The 21,598-nt window shown below is 36.0% G+C and overlaps 1 protein-coding gene across 5 annotated transcripts in view; it reads left to right on the forward strand.

Moving 5' to 3' along the window:
• The window catches only part of FOXP2 (forkhead box P2), a 532,992-nt gene that overhangs the window by 450,315 nt on the left and 61,079 nt on the right, over positions 1-21,598 (forward strand). For all 5 annotated transcript variants that reach the window (XM_068549334.1, XM_068549329.1, XM_068549330.1 and 2 more), the window contains one exon: positions 20,964-21,101. In XM_068549334.1, the coding sequence (XP_068405435.1) occupies positions 20,964-21,101 (138 nt within the window). The remainder of the gene's footprint in view (positions 1-20,963; positions 21,102-21,598) is intronic.

The raw sequence follows: 21,598 nt of genomic DNA on the forward strand, positions 1-21,598 counted from the left end.
TTTGTATGCGATTTTAATACAATGATTGTAATAAAGCAGTATTCACATATTGAAGGTTTTAACCCTGATAACGTCAGGAAATTTTTTTTTTCTGAACAACTACTATGTGCAAAAAACATTTTGCCAGATTGTGGAAGATCAGAGTAAATGAAGCACAGTCATTTCCCTAGTCTGGTTTTAGTGTAAATAATCACAATAAAAGGCAGAATGGGATAAATATAATAGAATAAACAAAGTAAAGTGAAGGCATAGAAAAGAAACTACTGCAAATCCAAGCATCTGGAGATTATTTCACAGAGGCGGCCCCCCTACTGAACCTTGAACAATGGGGAAAGTTTGGGTAGATTTTGGTGTTTACCAACACAGTGCACTCCAGGCTGAGAGAAATGAAAAAGGTAAACTAGTGGAAAACAGAAGTGGCAGATATGCTCAAAGGGTAGTAGGTGTCCTACTGGTACTGATGAGTGCTGTGAAGAGATGTCTGAGGAGATGGACCTGCAAAGGGGTTGAGGTTAGGTTGCTCTAGACCTTGAATTTAAAGTAAGGAAAATAAACTGTTTTCTGTTGGATTGGGAAACTTTTTAGTGTTTGACAAGGGTAGTGACATGATGAGATTTGTATTTGGGGAAGATAATTCTGGCAACAATAAGTAGTATTGATTGGAGAAGGAAAACATTAGAGGCTGAAGACCACTTCAAAGACAGTAACAATAGTCCAAATGAAAAATGGTGAAGTTAGAAATTCGGACTTGAGGGAATGTGAATGGCCAAGAGGGAGTGGGACTGGAGAGGCATTGTAGGAATGATTGGGCGGTAGTTACTGACTGATTGAAAATAGAATTGAGGTAGAAGGAGGAGTAAAAATTACCTTGGGGTATTGAGCTTGGCTGAGTGGGAAGATAATGGTGCCTGTTCAATGAGACAGTATCCACAGCAAGAGAAGCAGCTTTGCAGGCTCAGGATTAAGCATTGAGTTTGGGTGAGGTCTAGTTATCTGTGTGTGTACAACTGGCAGCTTTATTTTCAGATCTTGAACTCAGAGAAGGTAAGTACATGTACTTTATGGGTCATAAGAGAAGCTTGCCAAAGCCAACTCACAGTCAAACTTCTTAGAATTTTCAAGAAATTTCTGCATTCTCAAGACCTATGAAAACTTTAAACATTTTGTGAAATTGGAGCCCACCTGAGCTACCTTTTGCCTTTGTCTGTCCTCTTATTCTGAACCATGAGGTCAGTAGTGATCAGAAAACTGATTTATCTCATTAATTGCTTGTGACTAGTTTTTGAAGCAATCTGAGTCCCCTTCCCTTTGCCCTCTCTTCATTCTCTCTTTGTACATAGAGTCAGAAACAGCAACATGATTGGGAAAATGAGCCAGATGTTGTACAGAGTGAGCCTGTGGTGACATAATGCATTGTAGTCTGGAGAGACACCCTCACAAATAAAGCCATGGAGGTGGGAGTAAACACGGAGCCTTGGTAACAGTGTGCTTAGAGGGAATGGGTTTTCCATGCCCATAATAATCGAATTAGAGGAAAACCAATATTGAGTGCTTACAGAGTGTCAAGTACTGTGGTAACGCTTCATACGTATTATCTCATTTAATGCTGACAATTAATGAGGTTTTTAGATTATTATCCCCCTTTTACTTATAAGGAATCTGAAGCAGAGAGAGTTTAAATGCCTTGGCCACATTAGCATTGCTGGTGAGACTTGGGACATTCATCCAACATGGCTGACTCTAGAGCCCACCTTCTAACACCAATGCTCTTTTATTATATGAACATGTCAGAGAGGAGAGGAGTAAGAATTCTATCTTGATCCAGCAGAGCTACACTAGATGAAAGCCCACCAAAATCAAGCTAGTTTTGTAAAGCCATGGGTACAAAACTGAGAAGATTCAATCTTATCCCATGTGGATAAAGACTCTGGGAAACTATAATCCACCAGCCTGTCAGTTGGCAAGTGCAAGGCTAAATACATCACTGCTTAAGAAGGACAAGATGGAAAAATGTAGAAGAAGAGAAAAGAAGTCCTTTATACTAACTGGGAAGAAGAATGCATTCAGGCTTTACTGCATCATCCAAAAGAAAAAAAGTGTAAACATATTTGGCATCTTCAATAGGATTCAAGAAAACACGGGTTTTATAAAACAGAGAGAGCTATAAGATCAGAACAGGTTGAGATAAGAAGAAAATGGTAGAAGTTCGAAGAGAGTGAGATGAAAATATGATGGAATAAAGATTGCAGAGAAATTAAAATGCAGTATCAGAATTAAATTTTTCTTTGGAGATTTGGTAGTTAAAAGCCGTGCTGACACTGTAAGTCGAATCCCTAAGATGGAAGAGAAATTTTTATTCTCCACAATATAAAGGACATGTATAAAAGTTTTAAAAATGTGAGACAACCATAGATAGGGTAGAGAATGGAGTTTGAACCTAAAAACAATGCGAGTTCCTGAATACAAACATTTCTTGAATGGGAGGAAATCAGAACATTTGAAATAGAAATAGTATCTAACATAAAATTCAAGAAATCATTCTTAAAAACAAATAGAAGAAATAAGGATAGGGAGAGAGAAAGAGGGAGAAAAGTGTATACCTTGATATTGGCAAATTTCTTGTAATATAAGCACAAAGGAAATAATTTTATAATTATTCAGATGGGGAGAAAAGCTTTCCTCAAATCAGATGGGTGACGTGAACTGACTTCAGATATTTTTTCCTCTGTAATACCAAATGCCTGAAGACAATGGGACCATATCCACAGAGCACTGAAAAAAAAAAAAAGTCTGTAAATCAAAATATTATCCTAGTATATTACTTTTCTAGTGCCACCAAACAACTTCCCACAAACTTAGCAAATTAAAACTACGCATTTATTATCTCACAGTTTCTATGGCCCAGGACTCTGGGTGTTGATCAACTGGGTCTTCTGCTGTGGATCATGATATACACCTATTACTTATGTAGTGATCCATGGACTGAAGATCTAGCAGCTAAGTGTATACTTTATGCAGTTCTTCATAGTTAACATACTGTGGTAACTAAATCTGAACTAAGTCATTTGGGGACTTATTTTATTTAGTTAAACTATTGCAACTGAAATTCTTGCATATCCGGACCATACAAAGCAAAGACTGTCTATATCTGTAAAAGGAATGGGATTTGAATGGTAAAACTGTAATTTTTTAATTCTTTCTATTTTTTGGTATTTTTAAAATGAATGTTAAGGACTGTATATTACTTTTTAAACAAAAGAAAATAAATTTCATGTTAAAAGTGGGTTTAAAAATACAAAAAATGCACCAACTCTTGATGGTAGTGAAGATAATGGAATTATAGGTGATTTTTGTATTTTACTATTTAAATTTCAACATGGAGCATACGTTATGTATATCATCTTGAAACAATTTTTAAAGAAAGGTTACTTCTGTAAACTTTTTCTACATTTATTTACGGTATAATTTAGTCAATAAACACGAATTGAGATCTACCATATACCAGCAACATGCTAGGGACTATGTATACCTAGGTGAATAAAGCGTATTTTCCACCGTACTACGTCAGGGGAGAGACAGACATTTAAACAGATGAATTTTAAAATGGCTTAATAGTTATTTTTAGATACTACAGCACAAAGGACAGAGCAATAAATATAAAAATCAGACGTTTCCCAATGTGAACTGATTGACTGAAAATGAAAGGTGTCCAATAACTCAGCTTTTTTAGTTTTTGCTTATATTGTTATTCCTTTTTCAATGCTGAAGTTTCTGTAAAGAAAAAGAATTTGAGATAAAATGTATAAAATTCTGTGGTTAAAGCATAAGAAATATGTTACCTGCTATCTTTGCACAGCTATAGTGAGTTTTTAAAGAGTAATCAAAAAGCCAGTGGAGTTATTTTATGATGCTTCTTTATGAATATGCCAAAAGAAACACACATGCAAACTCTGTTTGCATTATTGGGGACATATGAAATGAAGTTTGTTCTGATTCTTTTTGTTTGTTTGTTTGTTTTCTTCTTTGGAAACAGGGATTTTTACTGAGCCACCCAGGTGAGCAGTTTCAAAAATTCTAATCAAATCCCAACTGTACTCATTTTCAGTTTAGTATTTAAGGGGCTGGTATGTTGAAAAGACCATAGGGAAAGCATTATGTTATATTTTTGATGCCCTCGGAAACACCTCTGTTTTACTGTTTCCTAGTCGCCACATCCTACAACACCACTCAGAGGAAACATAGCTGGTGTGTGGAGGAATATTCCTTCATTAATTTATTCTTCAAAATCATTTTTTTTTTAATGCTATTCTTGTCTGCTTACATTCTTTTTATGTATGTATGTATGTATGTATGTATGTATGTATGGCTGTGTTGGGTCTTCGTTTCTGTGCGAGGGCTTTCTCTAGTTGCGGCAAGCGGGGGGCCACTCTTCATCGCGGTGCGCGGGCCTCTGACTATCGCGGCCTCTCGTTGCCGAGCACAGGCTTCAGACGCGCAGGCTCAGTAATTGTGGCTCACGGGCCGAGTTGCTCCGCGGCATGCGGGATCTTCCCAGACCAGGGCCCGAACCCGCGTCCCCTGCATTGGCAGGCAGACTCTCAACCACTGCGCCACCAGGGAAGCCCCATTTTTGATTATATCTATTTTGTGCCAAATACCACATTAAGCCCTGAGTACACAGCATTAAACATAATGGTCTAGCCTTCCATACAAAGCTTAGGAAGAAGTAGCCTAAAGCATGATACACTTAGCTAAATTCACAGGACCTAGCTCCATTCTGAATACTTTTTCACTGCTTCAGAGGCCTCCGGGAAGTTTTTATCTCCATGAATCCACCCCATCCAACCTCAAGCTGGTATTTAGTTATAATTGCAATTCCTTTTTTGTTCTTTCCAAAGGGAACCATCTTTACTGACAGCATCTAGGTAGTAACCAAACCATGGCAATTACATCCTTAGAGATTTTGATCTAAGATAATGATAACCATATCGTCTCAATGTGAACAAATAATGCTGCCCTCACGGGTAAAGGTGTACAGAAAAAAGTTCAGAAAGTGGGGGAGGGAGGAAGTGGGACAGAGTAAGGTAGGCTAGGGGGTGGGGAGCAAAAAGGAAGAGGGTTGAGAATAGAATAATAATAAAAAGCAATTTAGATTCATTATGAAAAACTTTTTCAAAGCTACTTTTTTAGGGAGTCTATAAAAGTTAATTATATGAAAAAACACTATAGCAAAGGGTTTAAAAATTCCTAGATATGAGGCTGGATATAGTTCATACCAGCATGTTTCTTTCCTCTTAGTTTCACATGACAAAAATGGAAAGAGGGGTACGTAGGCCTCTTAGGAACTGAGGGTTTGATATCCTGGATTTGATCCAGAAGATCCTGAGACTGGGGGGATGGGACCTAGAATGCTCACTTCCCTAACGGGAAGAATTGCTAGTATTCTAGTATTCTCACCCTTCATGTATTCTGACTGTTCTAATATGGGACCTAATCTTTTCCACATCTCTGTCTAGGATTCAGAGGTTATAGATTGACAAGTCTGTAGGTTTAGAAGCTTTGTGAAGTACATGCTGGCAAAACAATATTATCTTCTCTCGGGAAGTGAATGAGTGAATAAATGAGGTTCTGTAAAGGTTTGGATAAATCCCTGATTAATAGATTCAGAACTAGTGTTCAAGAGAAGGTTAAGAGTGTTGGAGGTGTAGTCTTTTGAGGGAAATGGAATGTCAGGAAGCCTGACTCTAAAATAGTGATACCTTTAAGTGACAGAATACAGGGCTTGATACACACTTTGGCACTTTTTATATTCCTATAACCAAAGGATTAGTAACTGTCTACCTCTTCCAGGTTTTGTCAACTGTATAAGACAAAGCATTTATCAAGCCCTTGATATCCACAGATGAAAAAAGTACATTAGGGATATAAATTCTATTCCCATGGTATCCCTGAAGAGATCTGATACATTTTATCTAATTTTCCTCTCATCACCTGTTTATTTCAAATTAGAATTCTTGCTTATTAATACTATTTTGGAACACTTTTTTTAATATATTCCACTGGAAAACCTCACTAGCCTGACAAGCTCTTTAAACATTACTGTGGCACGAGGCTCACAGCTAAGTTACTTTGTCTTATTACGTCAGTGGTTTTGCTCAGAGGATTTTCTAATAATAATTTAAAACTGGTGGGAAGTATTTACCGATATGTATTTTGCATTTGATTAACTCTTTGAGGCATTATTCTTGGGACATATTTCTTTTAAAAAGCTGTGAGTTCCTTATAACCTTAATGTGCCCTATAACTGCTTTTTAAAATTCTTATTTTTTAAAATTAAAATGTCTACATAGTTTAAAACTGAAAAAGCATAAAAAGCAAAAAACTGAGTAATCCATAGCGAGCTTCCTCATTCATTGTATGACAGCATAGTATTCCACTGATGGAGGTCATTTAGCCAGTCTATTGATTGTCACCTAGGATGTTTCTAATTTGTTGCTAACAAAAATGCATCAATGAATAGTTTTGAACAAATGTCACTTCACATATACACAAGTATAACTGAGGAAAGTTTTAGAACTGAAATTCCTAGGTCAAAGAATGTGTTTATTTGTAATTTTGATAGATATTACCCAAATGCTATCTGTAAATCTGTTGCCATTTTATATTTCTGTAAGCTAGTGTCGACTTTCCACAACTTTACCATCACAGTGTTATTTAACAATCTGATCTTTCCCAATCTGATAGGCTTCTCAGAATATCTTTAATTAGCTTTCTTTTATTTTGAATTATGTTGGATATATATCCATATGTAAGAGACGCTTTTTTCTGCAAACTGTTTAGTACTTTGCCCATTTTTTCTATTGGATTGTTGGTCTTTTTCTTGTTGATCTATAGGCACTTTCACATATTAGGGAAATTCGGAATACAATTGTCATCTCTAATTTATCATTTACCTTTAATTTGATTTTGGTTTTTACTATGCAGATTTTTTGAAATGAAGTTGAATTTATTGGTCCTCTTTTTATGGCATCTTAGTTTTGTGCCATGGTTACTAGACCTTTCCTCCTCCGAGATTATACAACAATTACTCCAGGTTCATTGATGTTGTGGCAGATGACAGGATTTCCTTCTTCTTTCAGGCTGCATAATATTCTGTTGTATTTATTTACCACATCTTCTGTATCCATTTGTCTGTTGACAGACACTTAGGTTGTTTCTCTACCTCGGCTATAGTGAATAATAATTCAGTTACCTGGTAGAACAGATATCTCAAGATGAGTATTTTTCATTTCCTTTGGATAAATACCCAGAAATGGGATTGCTGGATCATTTCACAGTTCTATTTTTAATTTCTTGAGGACCCTCCATACTGTTTTCCATAGTGACTATGCCAATTTACCTTTCCACCAACAGTGCACAAGGGTTCCCTTCTCTCCACATTCACACCAGCATTTATCTCATCTTTTTGATAGTAAACATCCTAACAGGTGTGAGGTGATATCTCGTCGTTGTTTTGATTTGCATTTTGCATTTCCCCGATGATTAGTGAAGATGAGTACCTTTTCACATACCTGTTGGCCATTTGTATATTTCCTGTGGAAAAATGTTTATTCAGACCCTTTGTCCATTTTTAAAGTGGGTTATTTGGGGTGTTGTTTTTTTTTTGTGATTCAGTTTTATGAATTTCTTGTATATTTTGGATATTAACCCCTATCAGATATGTGGTTTGCAAATGTTTTCCTCTTCTGTAGACTGCCTTTTCATTTCATTGATGGACTACCTGTTGTTTTGGTGTTGTCTCCTTCTACCTACTAAAGAACTTTGCTCCACCTTTTTCTCATGTTCCTGCAGCACTTCCCTCACTACTAGTCTACTTACCTCAACATAGAAACACGCCCCAGGTCTTCAGTCTTAAAAAATTAAGACTCTCTGAAATCCACACACTCTTATGGTTTGACAATTCACCTTCATCATAACCTGCTCGATTAAAAGAATGGTCTACTATCTCCAATGTATTACTGCCCCTTTACTCCTCATCATTCTATAATCTGACTTCTGACCAACCTTCCCCTGAGGTTATTTTTACCCATTTCAGTAACCTCCACATTAACCAAGACAAGGAACATTATCTCATCCTTATCTTAACCTGTTCACTTCATCTGACTTTGTTGATCAAGATTTCTTTCTGAAACACTCTCTTCTCTTGGATTTTATACCTTTCTGCTGGTTTCAAAAGAGACTGCTCAAGCTAGGTCTTCTCAATATCCTCTCTAGGCTCTGATTCCTCTCTGTATCCTCAAATGACAAATGTTTACTTTCCCCTTTAGATTACTTTCTATGATTGTCATATAAGTTATTAGTTGCATGATTAGTGATTTGCTGCCTATGTCCTCTATTAGGATGTGAACAGGGATTGTATTGGGCCCTTGCTGAGCTCTTCAACCTTACCTCCACCTCATTCCCTTTGCTCCATATCAAGTTCAAGTTTAGTGTGAGCTTCTTCTCCATTAGTTTGAATCCTCTTTGAGCCTATTTAATATGTGGCTTTTTCTCATCCTTCAGGTCTTAGCTTAAATGCTACCTCTCAGAGAGGTGTTCCGTAACCCTACTAAGATGATCTGCCTTATTATTCCTTGTTTAACACCTTCTTTATTTCCTTCTAGAACATATCAAAATTTGTGATTATTTTACGTATTTCACCAGTTTACTGATTTAATTTATTTCTTCTCCACTAGAGTATTAACTTTTCAAGGACAGTTTTTGTTCCTATAGTATTAGCTCCTAGTATGTGTCTGGCATACATTAGCTGATTAATAAACATGTGTTGATGGAAGGAAGAGAGGAAGGAAGGAAAGAAGAAAAGAAAGGAGAGAGGGAGGGGGCAAGAAGGAAGGTCAGTTATATGGTTCACCGTCATTTCCCTAGCACCTAGCACAGGGACTTTCACATTATTAGTGTTTGATAAATATTTGTTTAGGAAATTAACCACCCCAGAATTTTATCCTCAGTCCTCTGCTCTCCTTGGTCTACACAACCCATACAGATTCGTGGGTAACTTCACCTACACTATTATTTCAAATACCATTGATATGCTAATGACTGCCAAATCCAAATCTGAGGCCACTACTCTCTAGTTCAAGAACCACATATTTAGCAGCCTGGATATCACAGGGCCCTTAAACTCAGCATGCCCAACGTTAAACATATTGCCTTCCTTTCCTCTCAAAACTAATTCTCTTCCTGTATTCTCTACCTTAATCAATGAGACCATCATCTGCTCAGGTACCTTGTGGTTGTCTAGATTGCTCCTCTTCTTTCACAGCTTCTGCATATAATCAATCAAGTCCTGTATGTTCAAATTCCTTACCATCTCTCAGCCCCTCCTTTCCTCTCTAGCCCATGCAAGTAATCTAAAATGTCCATGATAACCCCTCACTAGCATTATTGCCATGGATAGTCCTAAAATTCAAATCTGGTCCTATCACTTTTCTTAAACTCTTCAGGATCCCCATGTTTCCCGACCCTCTATTCATATAATGCTTGTAGAAGAAATTTTTAACTTCTAAATTTAGTAGCCTGGCCCTTTCACCATCTGGCTCCTACCTACCTATACTACGTGTACCCCACACTCCAGTCATAAGGAATGATTTTTTATTGCTTTCACCCATGCCTCATTTCTGCTTAGAGAAGTCTTTCAATATCCTTGATTCCAACTCATCCATTAAAACCCAACTTAAGCGTTATCTCTTCTTGAAAGCCTTTCCTCATTATGCTGTGCTGATATCTGTTTTATTTCTTCTGTACATTCTTCTATCATGATGCTTGCCACACTGAACTATAATTGTGCATTTACTTACCTTGCCTTCTACCATCACAAGTTAGCAGGCATTGGTTGGATGAATGAATGACTGCAGGAAGGTTTATTCTTCAAGAAGTTATATAACAAGTAGAAATTGTGGTTAGAGCCAAAGTTGGAGGAAGATTAACATCTAGATACCAAAAAAACCTGACTTACTAGTACAGATTAAACCAAAAACAGGGGATGGGGCCTAAGACACAAGGGGTTTTGTGAGCAAGAGTTAGAACCCAAATATTTAGAAACCAAATAACAGGTACCGGTAGAAATTGATGCAAAATAGCCCTTATCAGGCTTAGGCTACTCTGAGGCCAGGTTTGGGTTTGACAAGGACACACTTTGTCAGACAAAGTTTGCCTGCTGCACAACCAACAAAACCAAAATCTTTAGCTTGGCATGTATTTTGTACCAGAATATTCCTTTTGAATAAATAGTAGAATGCATAAATGTATTTTATGTGAACATAGTAATGTTCACAGAACACTATTACCAGATACCACGTATCACTTTTTTTTTTTTACTTTTACTTTCTGATATAAACCCCTCAGGATTCAGTGTAGATTATGAGATCCCCAACGATTTTAATGTTTTTAGATCTTAAGTCTGAGTGGAGATTACAGAGAAGATAGCCTCTCTTAGCATTCCAGTTGTATAAACTGAGGCCAATTATTATGTATAATGAAGTCTCTTTGAAGGAAAAATTCATTTGGGTAAAGAGGGAAGGTAGATAATTTGAGTGGTTACTGTGTGTTATGTATTTACCTGCATTATTATAATTATCAGAATAACCAAGTAAAATGGATATTCTTACTTTAATTTTACTGATAGAGGAATAGTGTCTCAGAGAAGTTAAGTAGTTTGACCAAAGTGACAAAGCAAACAAGTGAGAGATTCAATATTCAGTTCGAATTATTCTGGTTTCAGAGTCTGACACGGCATCCAGGCTTTTTGTTGCTATCTGCATCTTCATTAGTGTTGTTTTTATCATCATTCGAAAGAAGAAATATTTGTATTTGCGTTATCTGTTTGACCCTCTGTTGTGGTGTAAATGTATGGAAAATGAAATGGCCACTTGTGAAAAGAAACTTGAATACTAGTCCTATTATCTTCACTAATCATTAAATAGCTATCTGTGTAAAACCAAACTAGAGGCATCTTTTCAATCAGTAGGTCCAGTTTTATCACTTAGATTTCATCTATAAAGAGTAATCATTTTTAATATATCTTCTAAGTAGAATTTAACTGTGTTTTCATGGTACTGTGACAGTTTATATTGGATTTGAAACATGGGTTCTGAATCTAGGAACTTAAATCTGCATTAGGTATAATATAAAAGAGAATAAAGAAACAGTAATTTATAACAAATAAGCTTCATTGAGAATTGAATGTGATGCTATTTCAGGAAATGTTATTAGGCTTTTTTATTTATGAAAATTTGTTAGGCCGTTGTGATTTAAAAATTGCAGTGGTGGAATTTGTATATCCATTTTTTTTTTTTAAGAAACTGTATTATCCTTTGGGCCAAATTATTCTTTCCAGATTTCTATCCAGTTAGCCATAATATTTGAAAGTGTGATAAATTAGCTATCAAAGTCCTGGCCAAAAGTACCAAAGGTGAGAATAACATTTTCTCCTTAGTCTTGCCCTGACGGACCTCTTGTGAATAACTGACCATGGCTAGAAAAATGATATCACCAAATCAGAATGTTTTCTTTCATTCAGTCATGGTATTATATTCAGTGTAGCAGGAAATAGTTTTGCATGACAGTACACATGTAAATGTCATTGCATATGTCGTTTATGGTGTGCAGGGTTGTTATGCAAGATTCACAGGGATCACTGGGGAAAATTGTCTCTGATACACTAAATAAAACTGGCTTAGTAAAAATTGCTAGCAATTTTTTTCTAGACATATAATGACATGGTAAGAGCACAAAACAAAACTACCAGCAACAAACCATTTCTCAAGCTGTAATATCTACAGGACAAGTGATCTAAATTGCTGAAACAAGGGGAGTTCATCACTGCACTGCAAAAGAACTTGAAATATAACCTAAAGGCAAGTGAAATACTGATTCCAAGCTTTGAAATAACAGCAACAAATTTACCTACAGACAGAAGATGCATGAAAGCAGTAAACGAATTATACAAGTCTTACACATGCAATCTGATTATTCTGACCAAAGTGTTAATTGGATCCTAACTGCCAGATCTGATATCTGTGGTCTTGTAGTGGGAAACCTTTCAAAGTGATGAACTGTAATTCACTGAGCTGCTTGAAGCACTTGTAATTTACTGCATGTCATGCTATGAAGAGGCTGACCTAATGGACTTTACATTACCTATAACGCTAGAAACCTTTCAACAAGACTAGTTGGTAAAAAGTAATCGTGGAAGTCTATTGAGACAGGATGAGCAAAACTCTATCTTAAACACAGCTTTATAATCTCCAGGAAAGTCAGTTATTAAACAAAATAGGTGCAACTAAGGAAAAAATAGTACTCTATCCAACATAATTTACAACAGTATGATATCTCGTAATGTGAAATTAAATAGTGGTATAAGATATAAATAGGACTCAGGGTAGTTTTATAATCTAACCTAAATGCTATAGAATATGTCAGGTTGAAGCTATTCATGGATCAAATTCCTATGCTTTCATAAAAAATAGTATTTCATAATAACTGGATTTTATATCTACCTTACACTCTCATATGTCTTAAAAGTTAGAGTGAAATGTCTTAGGTATGAGAGGAGTAGGGCTACGCTATATTAGCCAAGTAGGGAGACTGTTTTGAGGCTGAATTCTTGACACAACTCTCCCACTTACTATTTGTTGTTTAAAATGTGAGGTCTTGCTTTAACTTTTCAGTATATCTTTTTGATAGATCTTTTTGCAATTCTGGTTCATTAATTCTTTCTTTCTATAAATTTATTTATTTGTTTGTTTATTTATTTATTTATTTTCTGGCTGCATTGGGTCTTCGTTACTGCGCGCGGGCTTTCTCTAGTTGCGGCAAGTGGGGGCCGCTCTTTGTTGAGGTGCGCGGGCTTCTCATTGTGGTGGCTTCTCTTGTTGTGGAGCACGGGCTCTAGGCATGCGGGCTTCAGTAGTTGTGGCGTGCGGGCTCAGTAGTTGTGGCTCACGGGCTTAGTTGCTCCGTGGCATGTGGGATCTTCCCGGACCAGGGCTCGAACCCGTGTCCCCTGCATTGGCAGGCAGATTCTGAACCACTGTGCCACCAGGGAAGTCCCATTAATTCTTATTAAATGTTTATTAACTACATTCCAAACAGTTGTCTCTCTCGTTTATTGTGCTCAAGTTTGGATGTCAATTTCTGTGCATGAAATCCTTACACAATTTCTATAGCTAATCGGCTACAACTGTTCTAGGAGATGTACTAATGAAAGAATTTGCTTTGGTTATACATTATAGAAATGCTAGCTTATTTTTAATTTATTTTAAAAATTTGATTAGCAGTATCTTTTGGACATCTATAAAGACTCTTTATGGGAAAGGTAACTTAACAGTATTTTTATAATAGTGGGGGTAGACGTTTTGCCTTGCATATAAGGCAAAAAGTGTAGTTTGGAATACTTGGTTTTTTCACCAAGATACGTATGTTACCATTGTTTATTCTAATATACTGTGAATGTTAAGCTACCCGCAGCCTGGCAACATGAACTAATCTTTGACCTGTACAGATTAGTCAGGGCATTCACAAAAAGTAATTGCTAAGTCATCGGGGCAATACTCTCAGTAAATCGACCTCAGTTTTCCCTTTTCTTCCTGCCTTCTTCCATTGAAGTTGGCCTCTATCAGTTAGACAGCCTCATCAGCAACTCCAAGTGCAGTGAGAGCATCTTAATGATCTGAAATTCTTCTGAGAAGTTGCTGATGTTTTCTCATCAGGATCCAATTTAGAGAGCTTTGTTCCATTCTTGAACTTTGGAGCCAAAGAAAAGCAAGTCAGTTTGTTGCCTTCTCCATGGTGAGCTAGAAAGCCAAATCAGTGTACCCAGCTGCAGGAGGTTTTTGAAGAGTGTGAGTCTTTGTCAAGAAACACTTAAAAATCATCAGTAACTACTTCTCCCTATAGAAAAATATGTCCCCTTTGTGAGACCCAGAAAGAATGTCCACTTTATTGAAAATGATTGCAATATTTACGGTTTCTCAAAATATAATTAAATACCTTCAAACAGGCTAAATATTTTATTGCCTTGCAGTGGCGTAACTGACTGAAAAGAGTCACAACCAACGGCCCTAGTAATGTTGGGGATAGACTGTTTCATACATTTGTGCTTCAGTAGATGCACTGTCGGTAATTTTACTATTTCAGTAGTAGAGTTCAGTGTAAAGCACAAAAAGCTGAGAGACTGTAATAACTGAGGTTCTACTGTTCATTTTATGTGCAGATGTTTATGGTGAGACTTTCATAAATGCTTATTACTGTTAGCCCTTCTAAGTGTAATTTTCAGAAGAAAAAAAAAAATTCTGCAATTCAACTACCATTCCTTTCTATTCACCACACTTGTCAATCAGCGAGTTGCTGTATCTACAGGAATGGAGGTGTTATATTCTGGCAATTATCATGTCATATACTTGAAAATGTAAATGAATGTGTGTGTAAAATTAAATTTATGGGTTGTCAGCGAAGAATAAGAACCAGGAGAGCAATTACTTCTCTGCTTTCATCTTTTGAGCTCTGATACATCAAGCAGAAAGCCATGCAGCTAAATGTTGGAATTAGCATTGTGCAGGTCCTGGAATGAATGGGCTAGTGTCTTTTGCTGCCTTTTCTGGCTCTTTGTTTTGGAGAGCAGTGAAATTAAGATGATTATCATCCATCAATCTATGAGAGCGCCTATGAAAGCATGAAAGGATCTTCCTTCTCATATTTATTTTTGCTTTCTTAGAGAGTTGTCTTTTATTAAGACAGCTTGCTTTTTGTTGAAACTAATATTATTTGGGCTAATTTGGTGAGCTCCATCAAAATCACAATTGTTTTGTTTTTGTATCTGGTGTCTTAAAATTCATTTTTTAAATGTAAAAGGAAATATTTATGAATGTAGACAAATAAACAGGATGAACTGTTAGCACAGTCCCAGAAAACTAGTCTCCCAGTGATTTTGAGCAAGATCTTAATTCCAGGGAATGGCTCTAGCCTGCTAGATAGATCCACATTTTAAGTTACTAAACATAAAAGAAGACAGCATTTTCATAAATGAATATATCTTTCTACAGTGCAACCCCCTCTCAAATTGGTTGAGTACTCAAGTATTCTAATTCTGTGTAATTATTGATTACATTCTAGTTTTTAAAACTTAAAATAAAACCAGGCACTCCAGTTGCAAAGTGTTATTGATTTTGTTTGTATTCTGCTCTTATCATCTGTTAAGCATTAGCGTTCTGTGGGTTAAGTTTGGAAAGAATAAGGAATAAGTGTAAGATATTCAGTAACTTCTTTCCAATGATTTTAGGAGCCTAATGAACAATGGTGCAGATTTGTTTGAATATGAATGTGCAGTGGGATGGAGTTTGACCTTCAGCTGTGATTTCAGTTCGTCAGGATTAGTCAAGCTAGGCGATCAAGACTGCTAATGCATAATGATTTATAAAATGAAAAATGTGTAGTGACCATGCAAATGTTTCAGCTAATCAAAGAGAGGAACTTTAGCTTTCAGAAGAAAGAAAAACAAGGGCATGTCAAGGCCTAAACCAAAGATGTATGTAAAATAATCTGAGCAGCTTGATTAGCCAGAGTGAGATTAGAAGTTGCATTTTTGGTCTTTAAACATATGGTGTAGCATATTATATATCACCTCTCCATAATCTCTGTAACAACATGCCTATATGAACAGCCTCATTTTCACCAGTAGTACAAAGAAAAGACTCGACTGTCTTCTGAAATATTTGTGTGTAACTAAGAGAAGGGTAAAGTTAGACAAACTCTACTTTCCAAGACAGAAAACACTCTGCTTTATCAAAGTGATTAGATGGATGTTAAATTAAAACTAATGTCTTAAAGTATAGTAGAAACTAAGGGGCGATGAATCATGATGAAAAGGCATCTCAGTGTCTGATTGCACTGTGCCGTGCTTTCTGTTGTTCCTGTCACACTATTTCTCTGCTGCTAAAAGATTGCATTAAATAGCAGTGTGCACTGTCCATCCCAGATCTCTTTAAATACTCCTGTTCAGTACTTGATGAAAAGCTTACAAATACCACTCAATTCATTGTCAGTTCTTTTTGATACCATAAAACCAGGAAGCTTTTGAAAGGCTATTATTATGATAGACATTATACATGTAACCAGGGCTTGAATTTGGACCAAGGCTGGCAATGCAATACAATAGTTTATGTTAAAATAAACTATAGATATAGGTAGTATAGAGATGGAAGAAGTGAACAGAAAAAAATTTATCAAAGAATGTACAATCACATATTTCCTATCAATAGTCTGTTATAATAGGAGCAGACTATAATATGAAAACCAATTTTGCATTTTTATACAAGTAGTTAATCTTAATAGAGCTTTTTTTTAAAATTTTTTTTAAGTACCAGGGCCTGGAGATCGGGACTTCTTTTTATCTTCAAATTTTAAGTGAAAAATAAAGGGATGTGTGAACCAGTATTTGGCAGACCATGTTAACAAGGAAATGGTGTTTTCCACTTTAAATCTCATCCACAGGTTGTGGCTGTTTTTTCCAATTCACATTTAGTGAAGTAAGAATTAGGCACCTTTCCGATCACCCACACAGAACTGGGATGTTTAATTAAGGGACATGTTTAACATGCAAACCCAACACATTCAGAAATGCTCCAGCTGAACTAGATTTTAAAAAGACGATTTGCTTATTATAGCAAATTAAAAGTTTGATCCATTTTCATAAGTCTTACACTAACTCTTGAGATTCATTTGAAGGGAGGCATGGTCTTTGCATTGTCTCTTAATAACTTTTTGACCCTTTCAACGAGGTACACTTAATGTAAATGCATAATTTATTTCTTAAAAAATCTGAAGTCATCAGCGACCTATTTTAGGATAATATCTAAATGCTTTTGGCTTTTACCATTTTGAGTCATTTCAAGTTTCATAATTTTTCCTCTCTCATCTCAGAATACATAACCCTGTCTTGATGTCTGTTTACCCAGTATTTCTTGGTGCACAGAGCTACATATCAAGTTGGTGCTTAATTCAGCTAATGAGAAAATAAATAAGGGTAAATGAAAGCCTTATTTGGTGCATCACTATGGGGAATTTTAGTTCTGTCAGGATAGTAAATATCAAGAGAGAAAAAAAGAAAAATCTCCCAACCAAAGTTTACTGCGTTTCTTTTCTTCACTCTTTTTTTTTTTTTTTTTTTCTTTTCTTCACTCTTGAAGAGTTTAATTGATAGACTGCAGTTTTCACTGGGACACCCATTTTAAACCAGACATTCCTTTTGATTTCATTTGGTAGCTGCATAATGTATTATGATTTCTTAGACCCAACGAGATGTTTATTTGCCTTCTCACCAGAAAACATCTAAGATAAGTTCTCCCTCCCCTCCTCTATCACACATCTAAATTGTGGTCCCTCATTAGAATATTTGCATGAATAAAAGTATATATTTAGTGGAAAATATTTCCCTAAGCTTAACACCTAACTTGTGAAGGTATATATATTTTAGAAAGTTATCCATAGACTTTCAAATCTGATGCTGGTTTTGCCTGTTTAAATATTGATAAAGTAGTATAATCTTCAAAAATAATTTATGTACTCAGTTAATCTCTATTCGTCTTTGTCAATGAATTCCTAAAGTAGCTTGCAGTAGCAAAGAAAGGTAATGGGACAGTAACAAAAGTGATAAAGGAGGAATAAAGGAAATGTGTCACTTAAAATGATTCACTTAAAAGTGGAGAAGTTCTGCATGTTCTAAACAAGGCCAGTGGAGCAGTCTACATATAACATGTAATTGACATTTGTTGTAGGAAAAACTAATTTTCTATTTAATAAGATACTTTAAATTTTTAGTAGCCTCAAATGTTTCATTTTGGATGAGCTCATGTACGTAGATTTATAGGTGATAGTATTGGCTTATTTGTAATGTTAGAAATCCCTCAGAAGTGTACTTGTGCTTTCCTATATATATAATTAATTTCAGTTTGTGTTTTGTACATATCTTATGGAAGTAGAGTGTTCAATTAGTTGATTTCTTTTTCTACATATCCTTATGTCTGTATATTGTTTGTGTTAGATGGCAGTTTCCTAGAGGGTAGGCCAGAATCTGCTTAAAATTTGCAGAATATCACATAAGTGTGATACATATGATTTTAGGATGACAATGACATGATGGTTATTTTTATGTCATAAACTTGTAAATGTAAGGAAGACACTCTCAAACCATTTCAAGAATAAAACATAATTAATTTAACCATGGTGGAAGGGCTAATGAACTCTAAAGAATGCAAAGGTAGAAAACTTGCTTAAACTTGCTTGTACATCAAATCAGTCATACTAGCAGCAAGCTATAGGGTAATATAATTTGTATAAGATGAATTCTGATTGTAAACTTGCAGTTTACAATAATAATTGCATACCTCCATTCATATAACTTTTCTTATAAAGTGCCTTTGTTATCAGTTACACATAAAGTACTTTTACTTGTAGATAGAGTTAATTAAGTGAAAATACTACATATGCTAAAAATTGGTAAGGGGCTGTTAGATGAGAGAGGTGTGACAAGTTTCTCATCACATGATAGACTTTATAGAAGGTATCTATCTATATGCATGTGTATAGCTATCTACATATATATAATCTAGCTACCCACTTATCTATCTATTTATCTGGATTGGCAGCCTTTTTAAAGTTTAACCTGTTTGTCTTTCTCTGTTCCTTCATTTCAGTTTCATTCCTTGTTATTTGGAGACAGTATGAGGTAAATTATTCCTGGAAGGAAAGGCATTTTAGTAGATAGATAATTTTTTTCCAAACTGCTTATTCTAACCATTCTTTTTGTTTATCAAAGAACAATTAAGTAAACTGACCATTAAATATTTAAACAACTAAATACATGGGCAACCCATTGGATCAATTAATTTTACAGCATACATTTCAGAACGCCTTTTATTATGATACTTTCAAGTACAGTAATCTATACGTATGAAAGTATGTTCTAAAAAAATCCAGAAATATTTTTGAAAAGCACTTTTGAATTCCTTTCTGTTATTCTGTGATTCTTTCCCCTCATGTTACAAAATTACATCTAATTAATCCATATTTCAAGATAGCAAGGGATAGAAAATACTCTTTCTTTAGTATGAAATATGAAGTGGTTTTTTTTGAGGGAGAGGAATTAATCCATCCTGAACTTCCTTTATTTTTTTCTTCTAACTTTTTTTTTTTTTTTTGGCTGCACTGGGTCTTCGTTGCTGCTCGCAGGCTTTCTCTAGCTCCGGCGAGTGGGGGCTGCTCTTCGTTGTGGTGCGCGGGCTTCTCATCACGGTGGCTTCTCTTGCTGCGGAGCACAGGCTCTAGGTGTGCGGGCTTCAGTAGTTGTGGCACGCGGGCTCATTAGTTGTGGCTCCCAGGCTCTAGAGCACAGGCTCAGTAGTTGTGGCACACGGGCTTAGTTGCTCCGCGGCATGTGGGATCTTCCCGGACCAGGGCTCGAACCCGTGTCGCCTGCATTGGCAGGTGGATTCTTAACCACTGCGCCACCAGGGAAGCCCCTAACTTTGTTTTCATTATTAATTTCTCTTTTGTTTATGATATAAAGTGCCAGACTCGAAAAGTTTGAACTGTGTTAAAAATGACTCTGAGGATAAATTGTGAACCATGTCTGTTAATCTTTTTCTGTTTTCAAAGACACATGTTGTCCCAAGAATTTGTTCAAAAGTGGTGTTTATATAAATACTTGCTTTTATTTACAGTAAATGTGAATTGTTTTTTCTAGGAAAGAAAATGATTGCTTTTTCAAAGGTTGCAAACTTGGCAAGTTGACAAGTTGTCTGATTACTTGCTGGTTAGTACAAGCAGTGCCTTCAAAGAGTGTGACTGCCGCCCAACCGAGCAGATGGATGCGTCAGTCTTCTGTGCAGGAGGACTTCCTGTTCGCCTCTCTTACCAACCTTTTCCTGTCTCTCCACAGCCTTTCTCTCTTTCTCTCAGACTTTCCCCCTGGCTTTTCCTTACTTTGTATTTTCCTTGCTTCATCTTTCTCTTCTGCTTCTTTCTCTCCCTCCTTATTTCCTTTTCTTTTTGACTCTAATTTCTACAACTTTGAAGGAGAAGGAAATGGTGGAAAGGACATTTTGAGCAAAATACTCTATTTTTCAGTTTAATGAATAACCCTTGAGTAATCTTTAGATTTCTAGACTTCCAGGTTTAAGGTTAGTTAGCTTGAAATAAGAAAACGTTTAAAGGAGAAGCTAGAATACGAGGCTTATGATCCCTTCTTGGAGAGGACCTATCTATGTAGCTATTTTCTGGGGATATGTAAGTAAATAAATAAATATCCTATATGAGTTACTGCAAGTACTCATGTAGTAATATGTATTACTGTGTGTATTTTTCTAGTACTGTGTATATTTTATATATATATATATATTAAATTTGGAAGACAGGTTATATTTTATGAATAAGTACACTGCACATACATTCTTTTTACTAGCTTTGATAACAGATATTTAAATGTGTATTTTTCCAGTCGTTTAATCTTTATCATATCTATCTTAATCATACCTGTAAATCATGTCAAAAGGCTTTCACTTGTAGCACTATGACATCGATGAGATTATCAGTTATGAAGTGTTGAGAAAACTGACATGTAATTGTTTATTTCTAATTATGCTCGTCAAAGCAACACATCTTAGCATAATACGTAAGAGGTGTGGAACGTAAAGGTGGAATCTGATGACATCTGATGCCTCTGGAAAGCCAGTGTCTAAATACTGTGGTACCTAAAATATCATTATTAAATAGTTAAATAATATAACAATTATTCTATAAAAATGATTGGTCATCACTACTAAAGAATTTGGTAGGGATGCCATATAGCGATGAAGTAGGTTAACAGACGTTTGGTAACGTCCACTCTTTCTCCTTCTGTCTCTGTCAAGGTGCCTGTGTCGGTGGCCATGATGACTCCCCAGGTGATCACCCCTCAGCAAATGCAGCAGATCCTTCAGCAGCAAGTCCTGTCTCCTCAGCAGCTCCAAGCCCTTCTCCAGCAGCAGCAGGCAGTCATGCTGCAGCAGGTAATGTGGATTACCTGCTTCGGAGTGCTAGCACCCGTGTTGACAGTGCCATGGGCATATATGACAATTCCTTCTCCACTGGAAAGGACAACCTGTCAGCATGCTAGAACATAAATGTAGCATGTTAATTGTAGAGCTGAGTAGTAAAATTTAGATCCCTTAGTCTTTTTAAATTCATTAACGTCTAGAGTAAGAGCAGAAATGGGTACCATTTCAACATGAGATAAAGCAATATTTAAATATTCAAATACTTAGGTGCTTTGGATTTATAGACTTGCCAACAAAAGTGCAAAGAGACGTACAGATAATTGTTGCTTTTGAAATTTCTAACCCTTCAACCCTCCTTTTAGTTCACATAAGTATGAAATTGGAACTGGCTATTTTGTTACAGTAAGGAAAGTAACGTCCCAAACTTTCCTTTCCACAATAAATTCAGATTTTAGGAATAGAAGTAGCTACTAACTAGAACAAAGTTGAACAGCTGAGCCACCAATTCA

Source organism: Eschrichtius robustus, chromosome 8 (assembly GCF_028021215.1).
Source record: "Eschrichtius robustus isolate mEscRob2 chromosome 8, mEscRob2.pri, whole genome shotgun sequence".
NCBI classification, from domain to species: Eukaryota; Metazoa; Chordata; class Mammalia; order Artiodactyla; family Eschrichtiidae; genus Eschrichtius; species Eschrichtius robustus.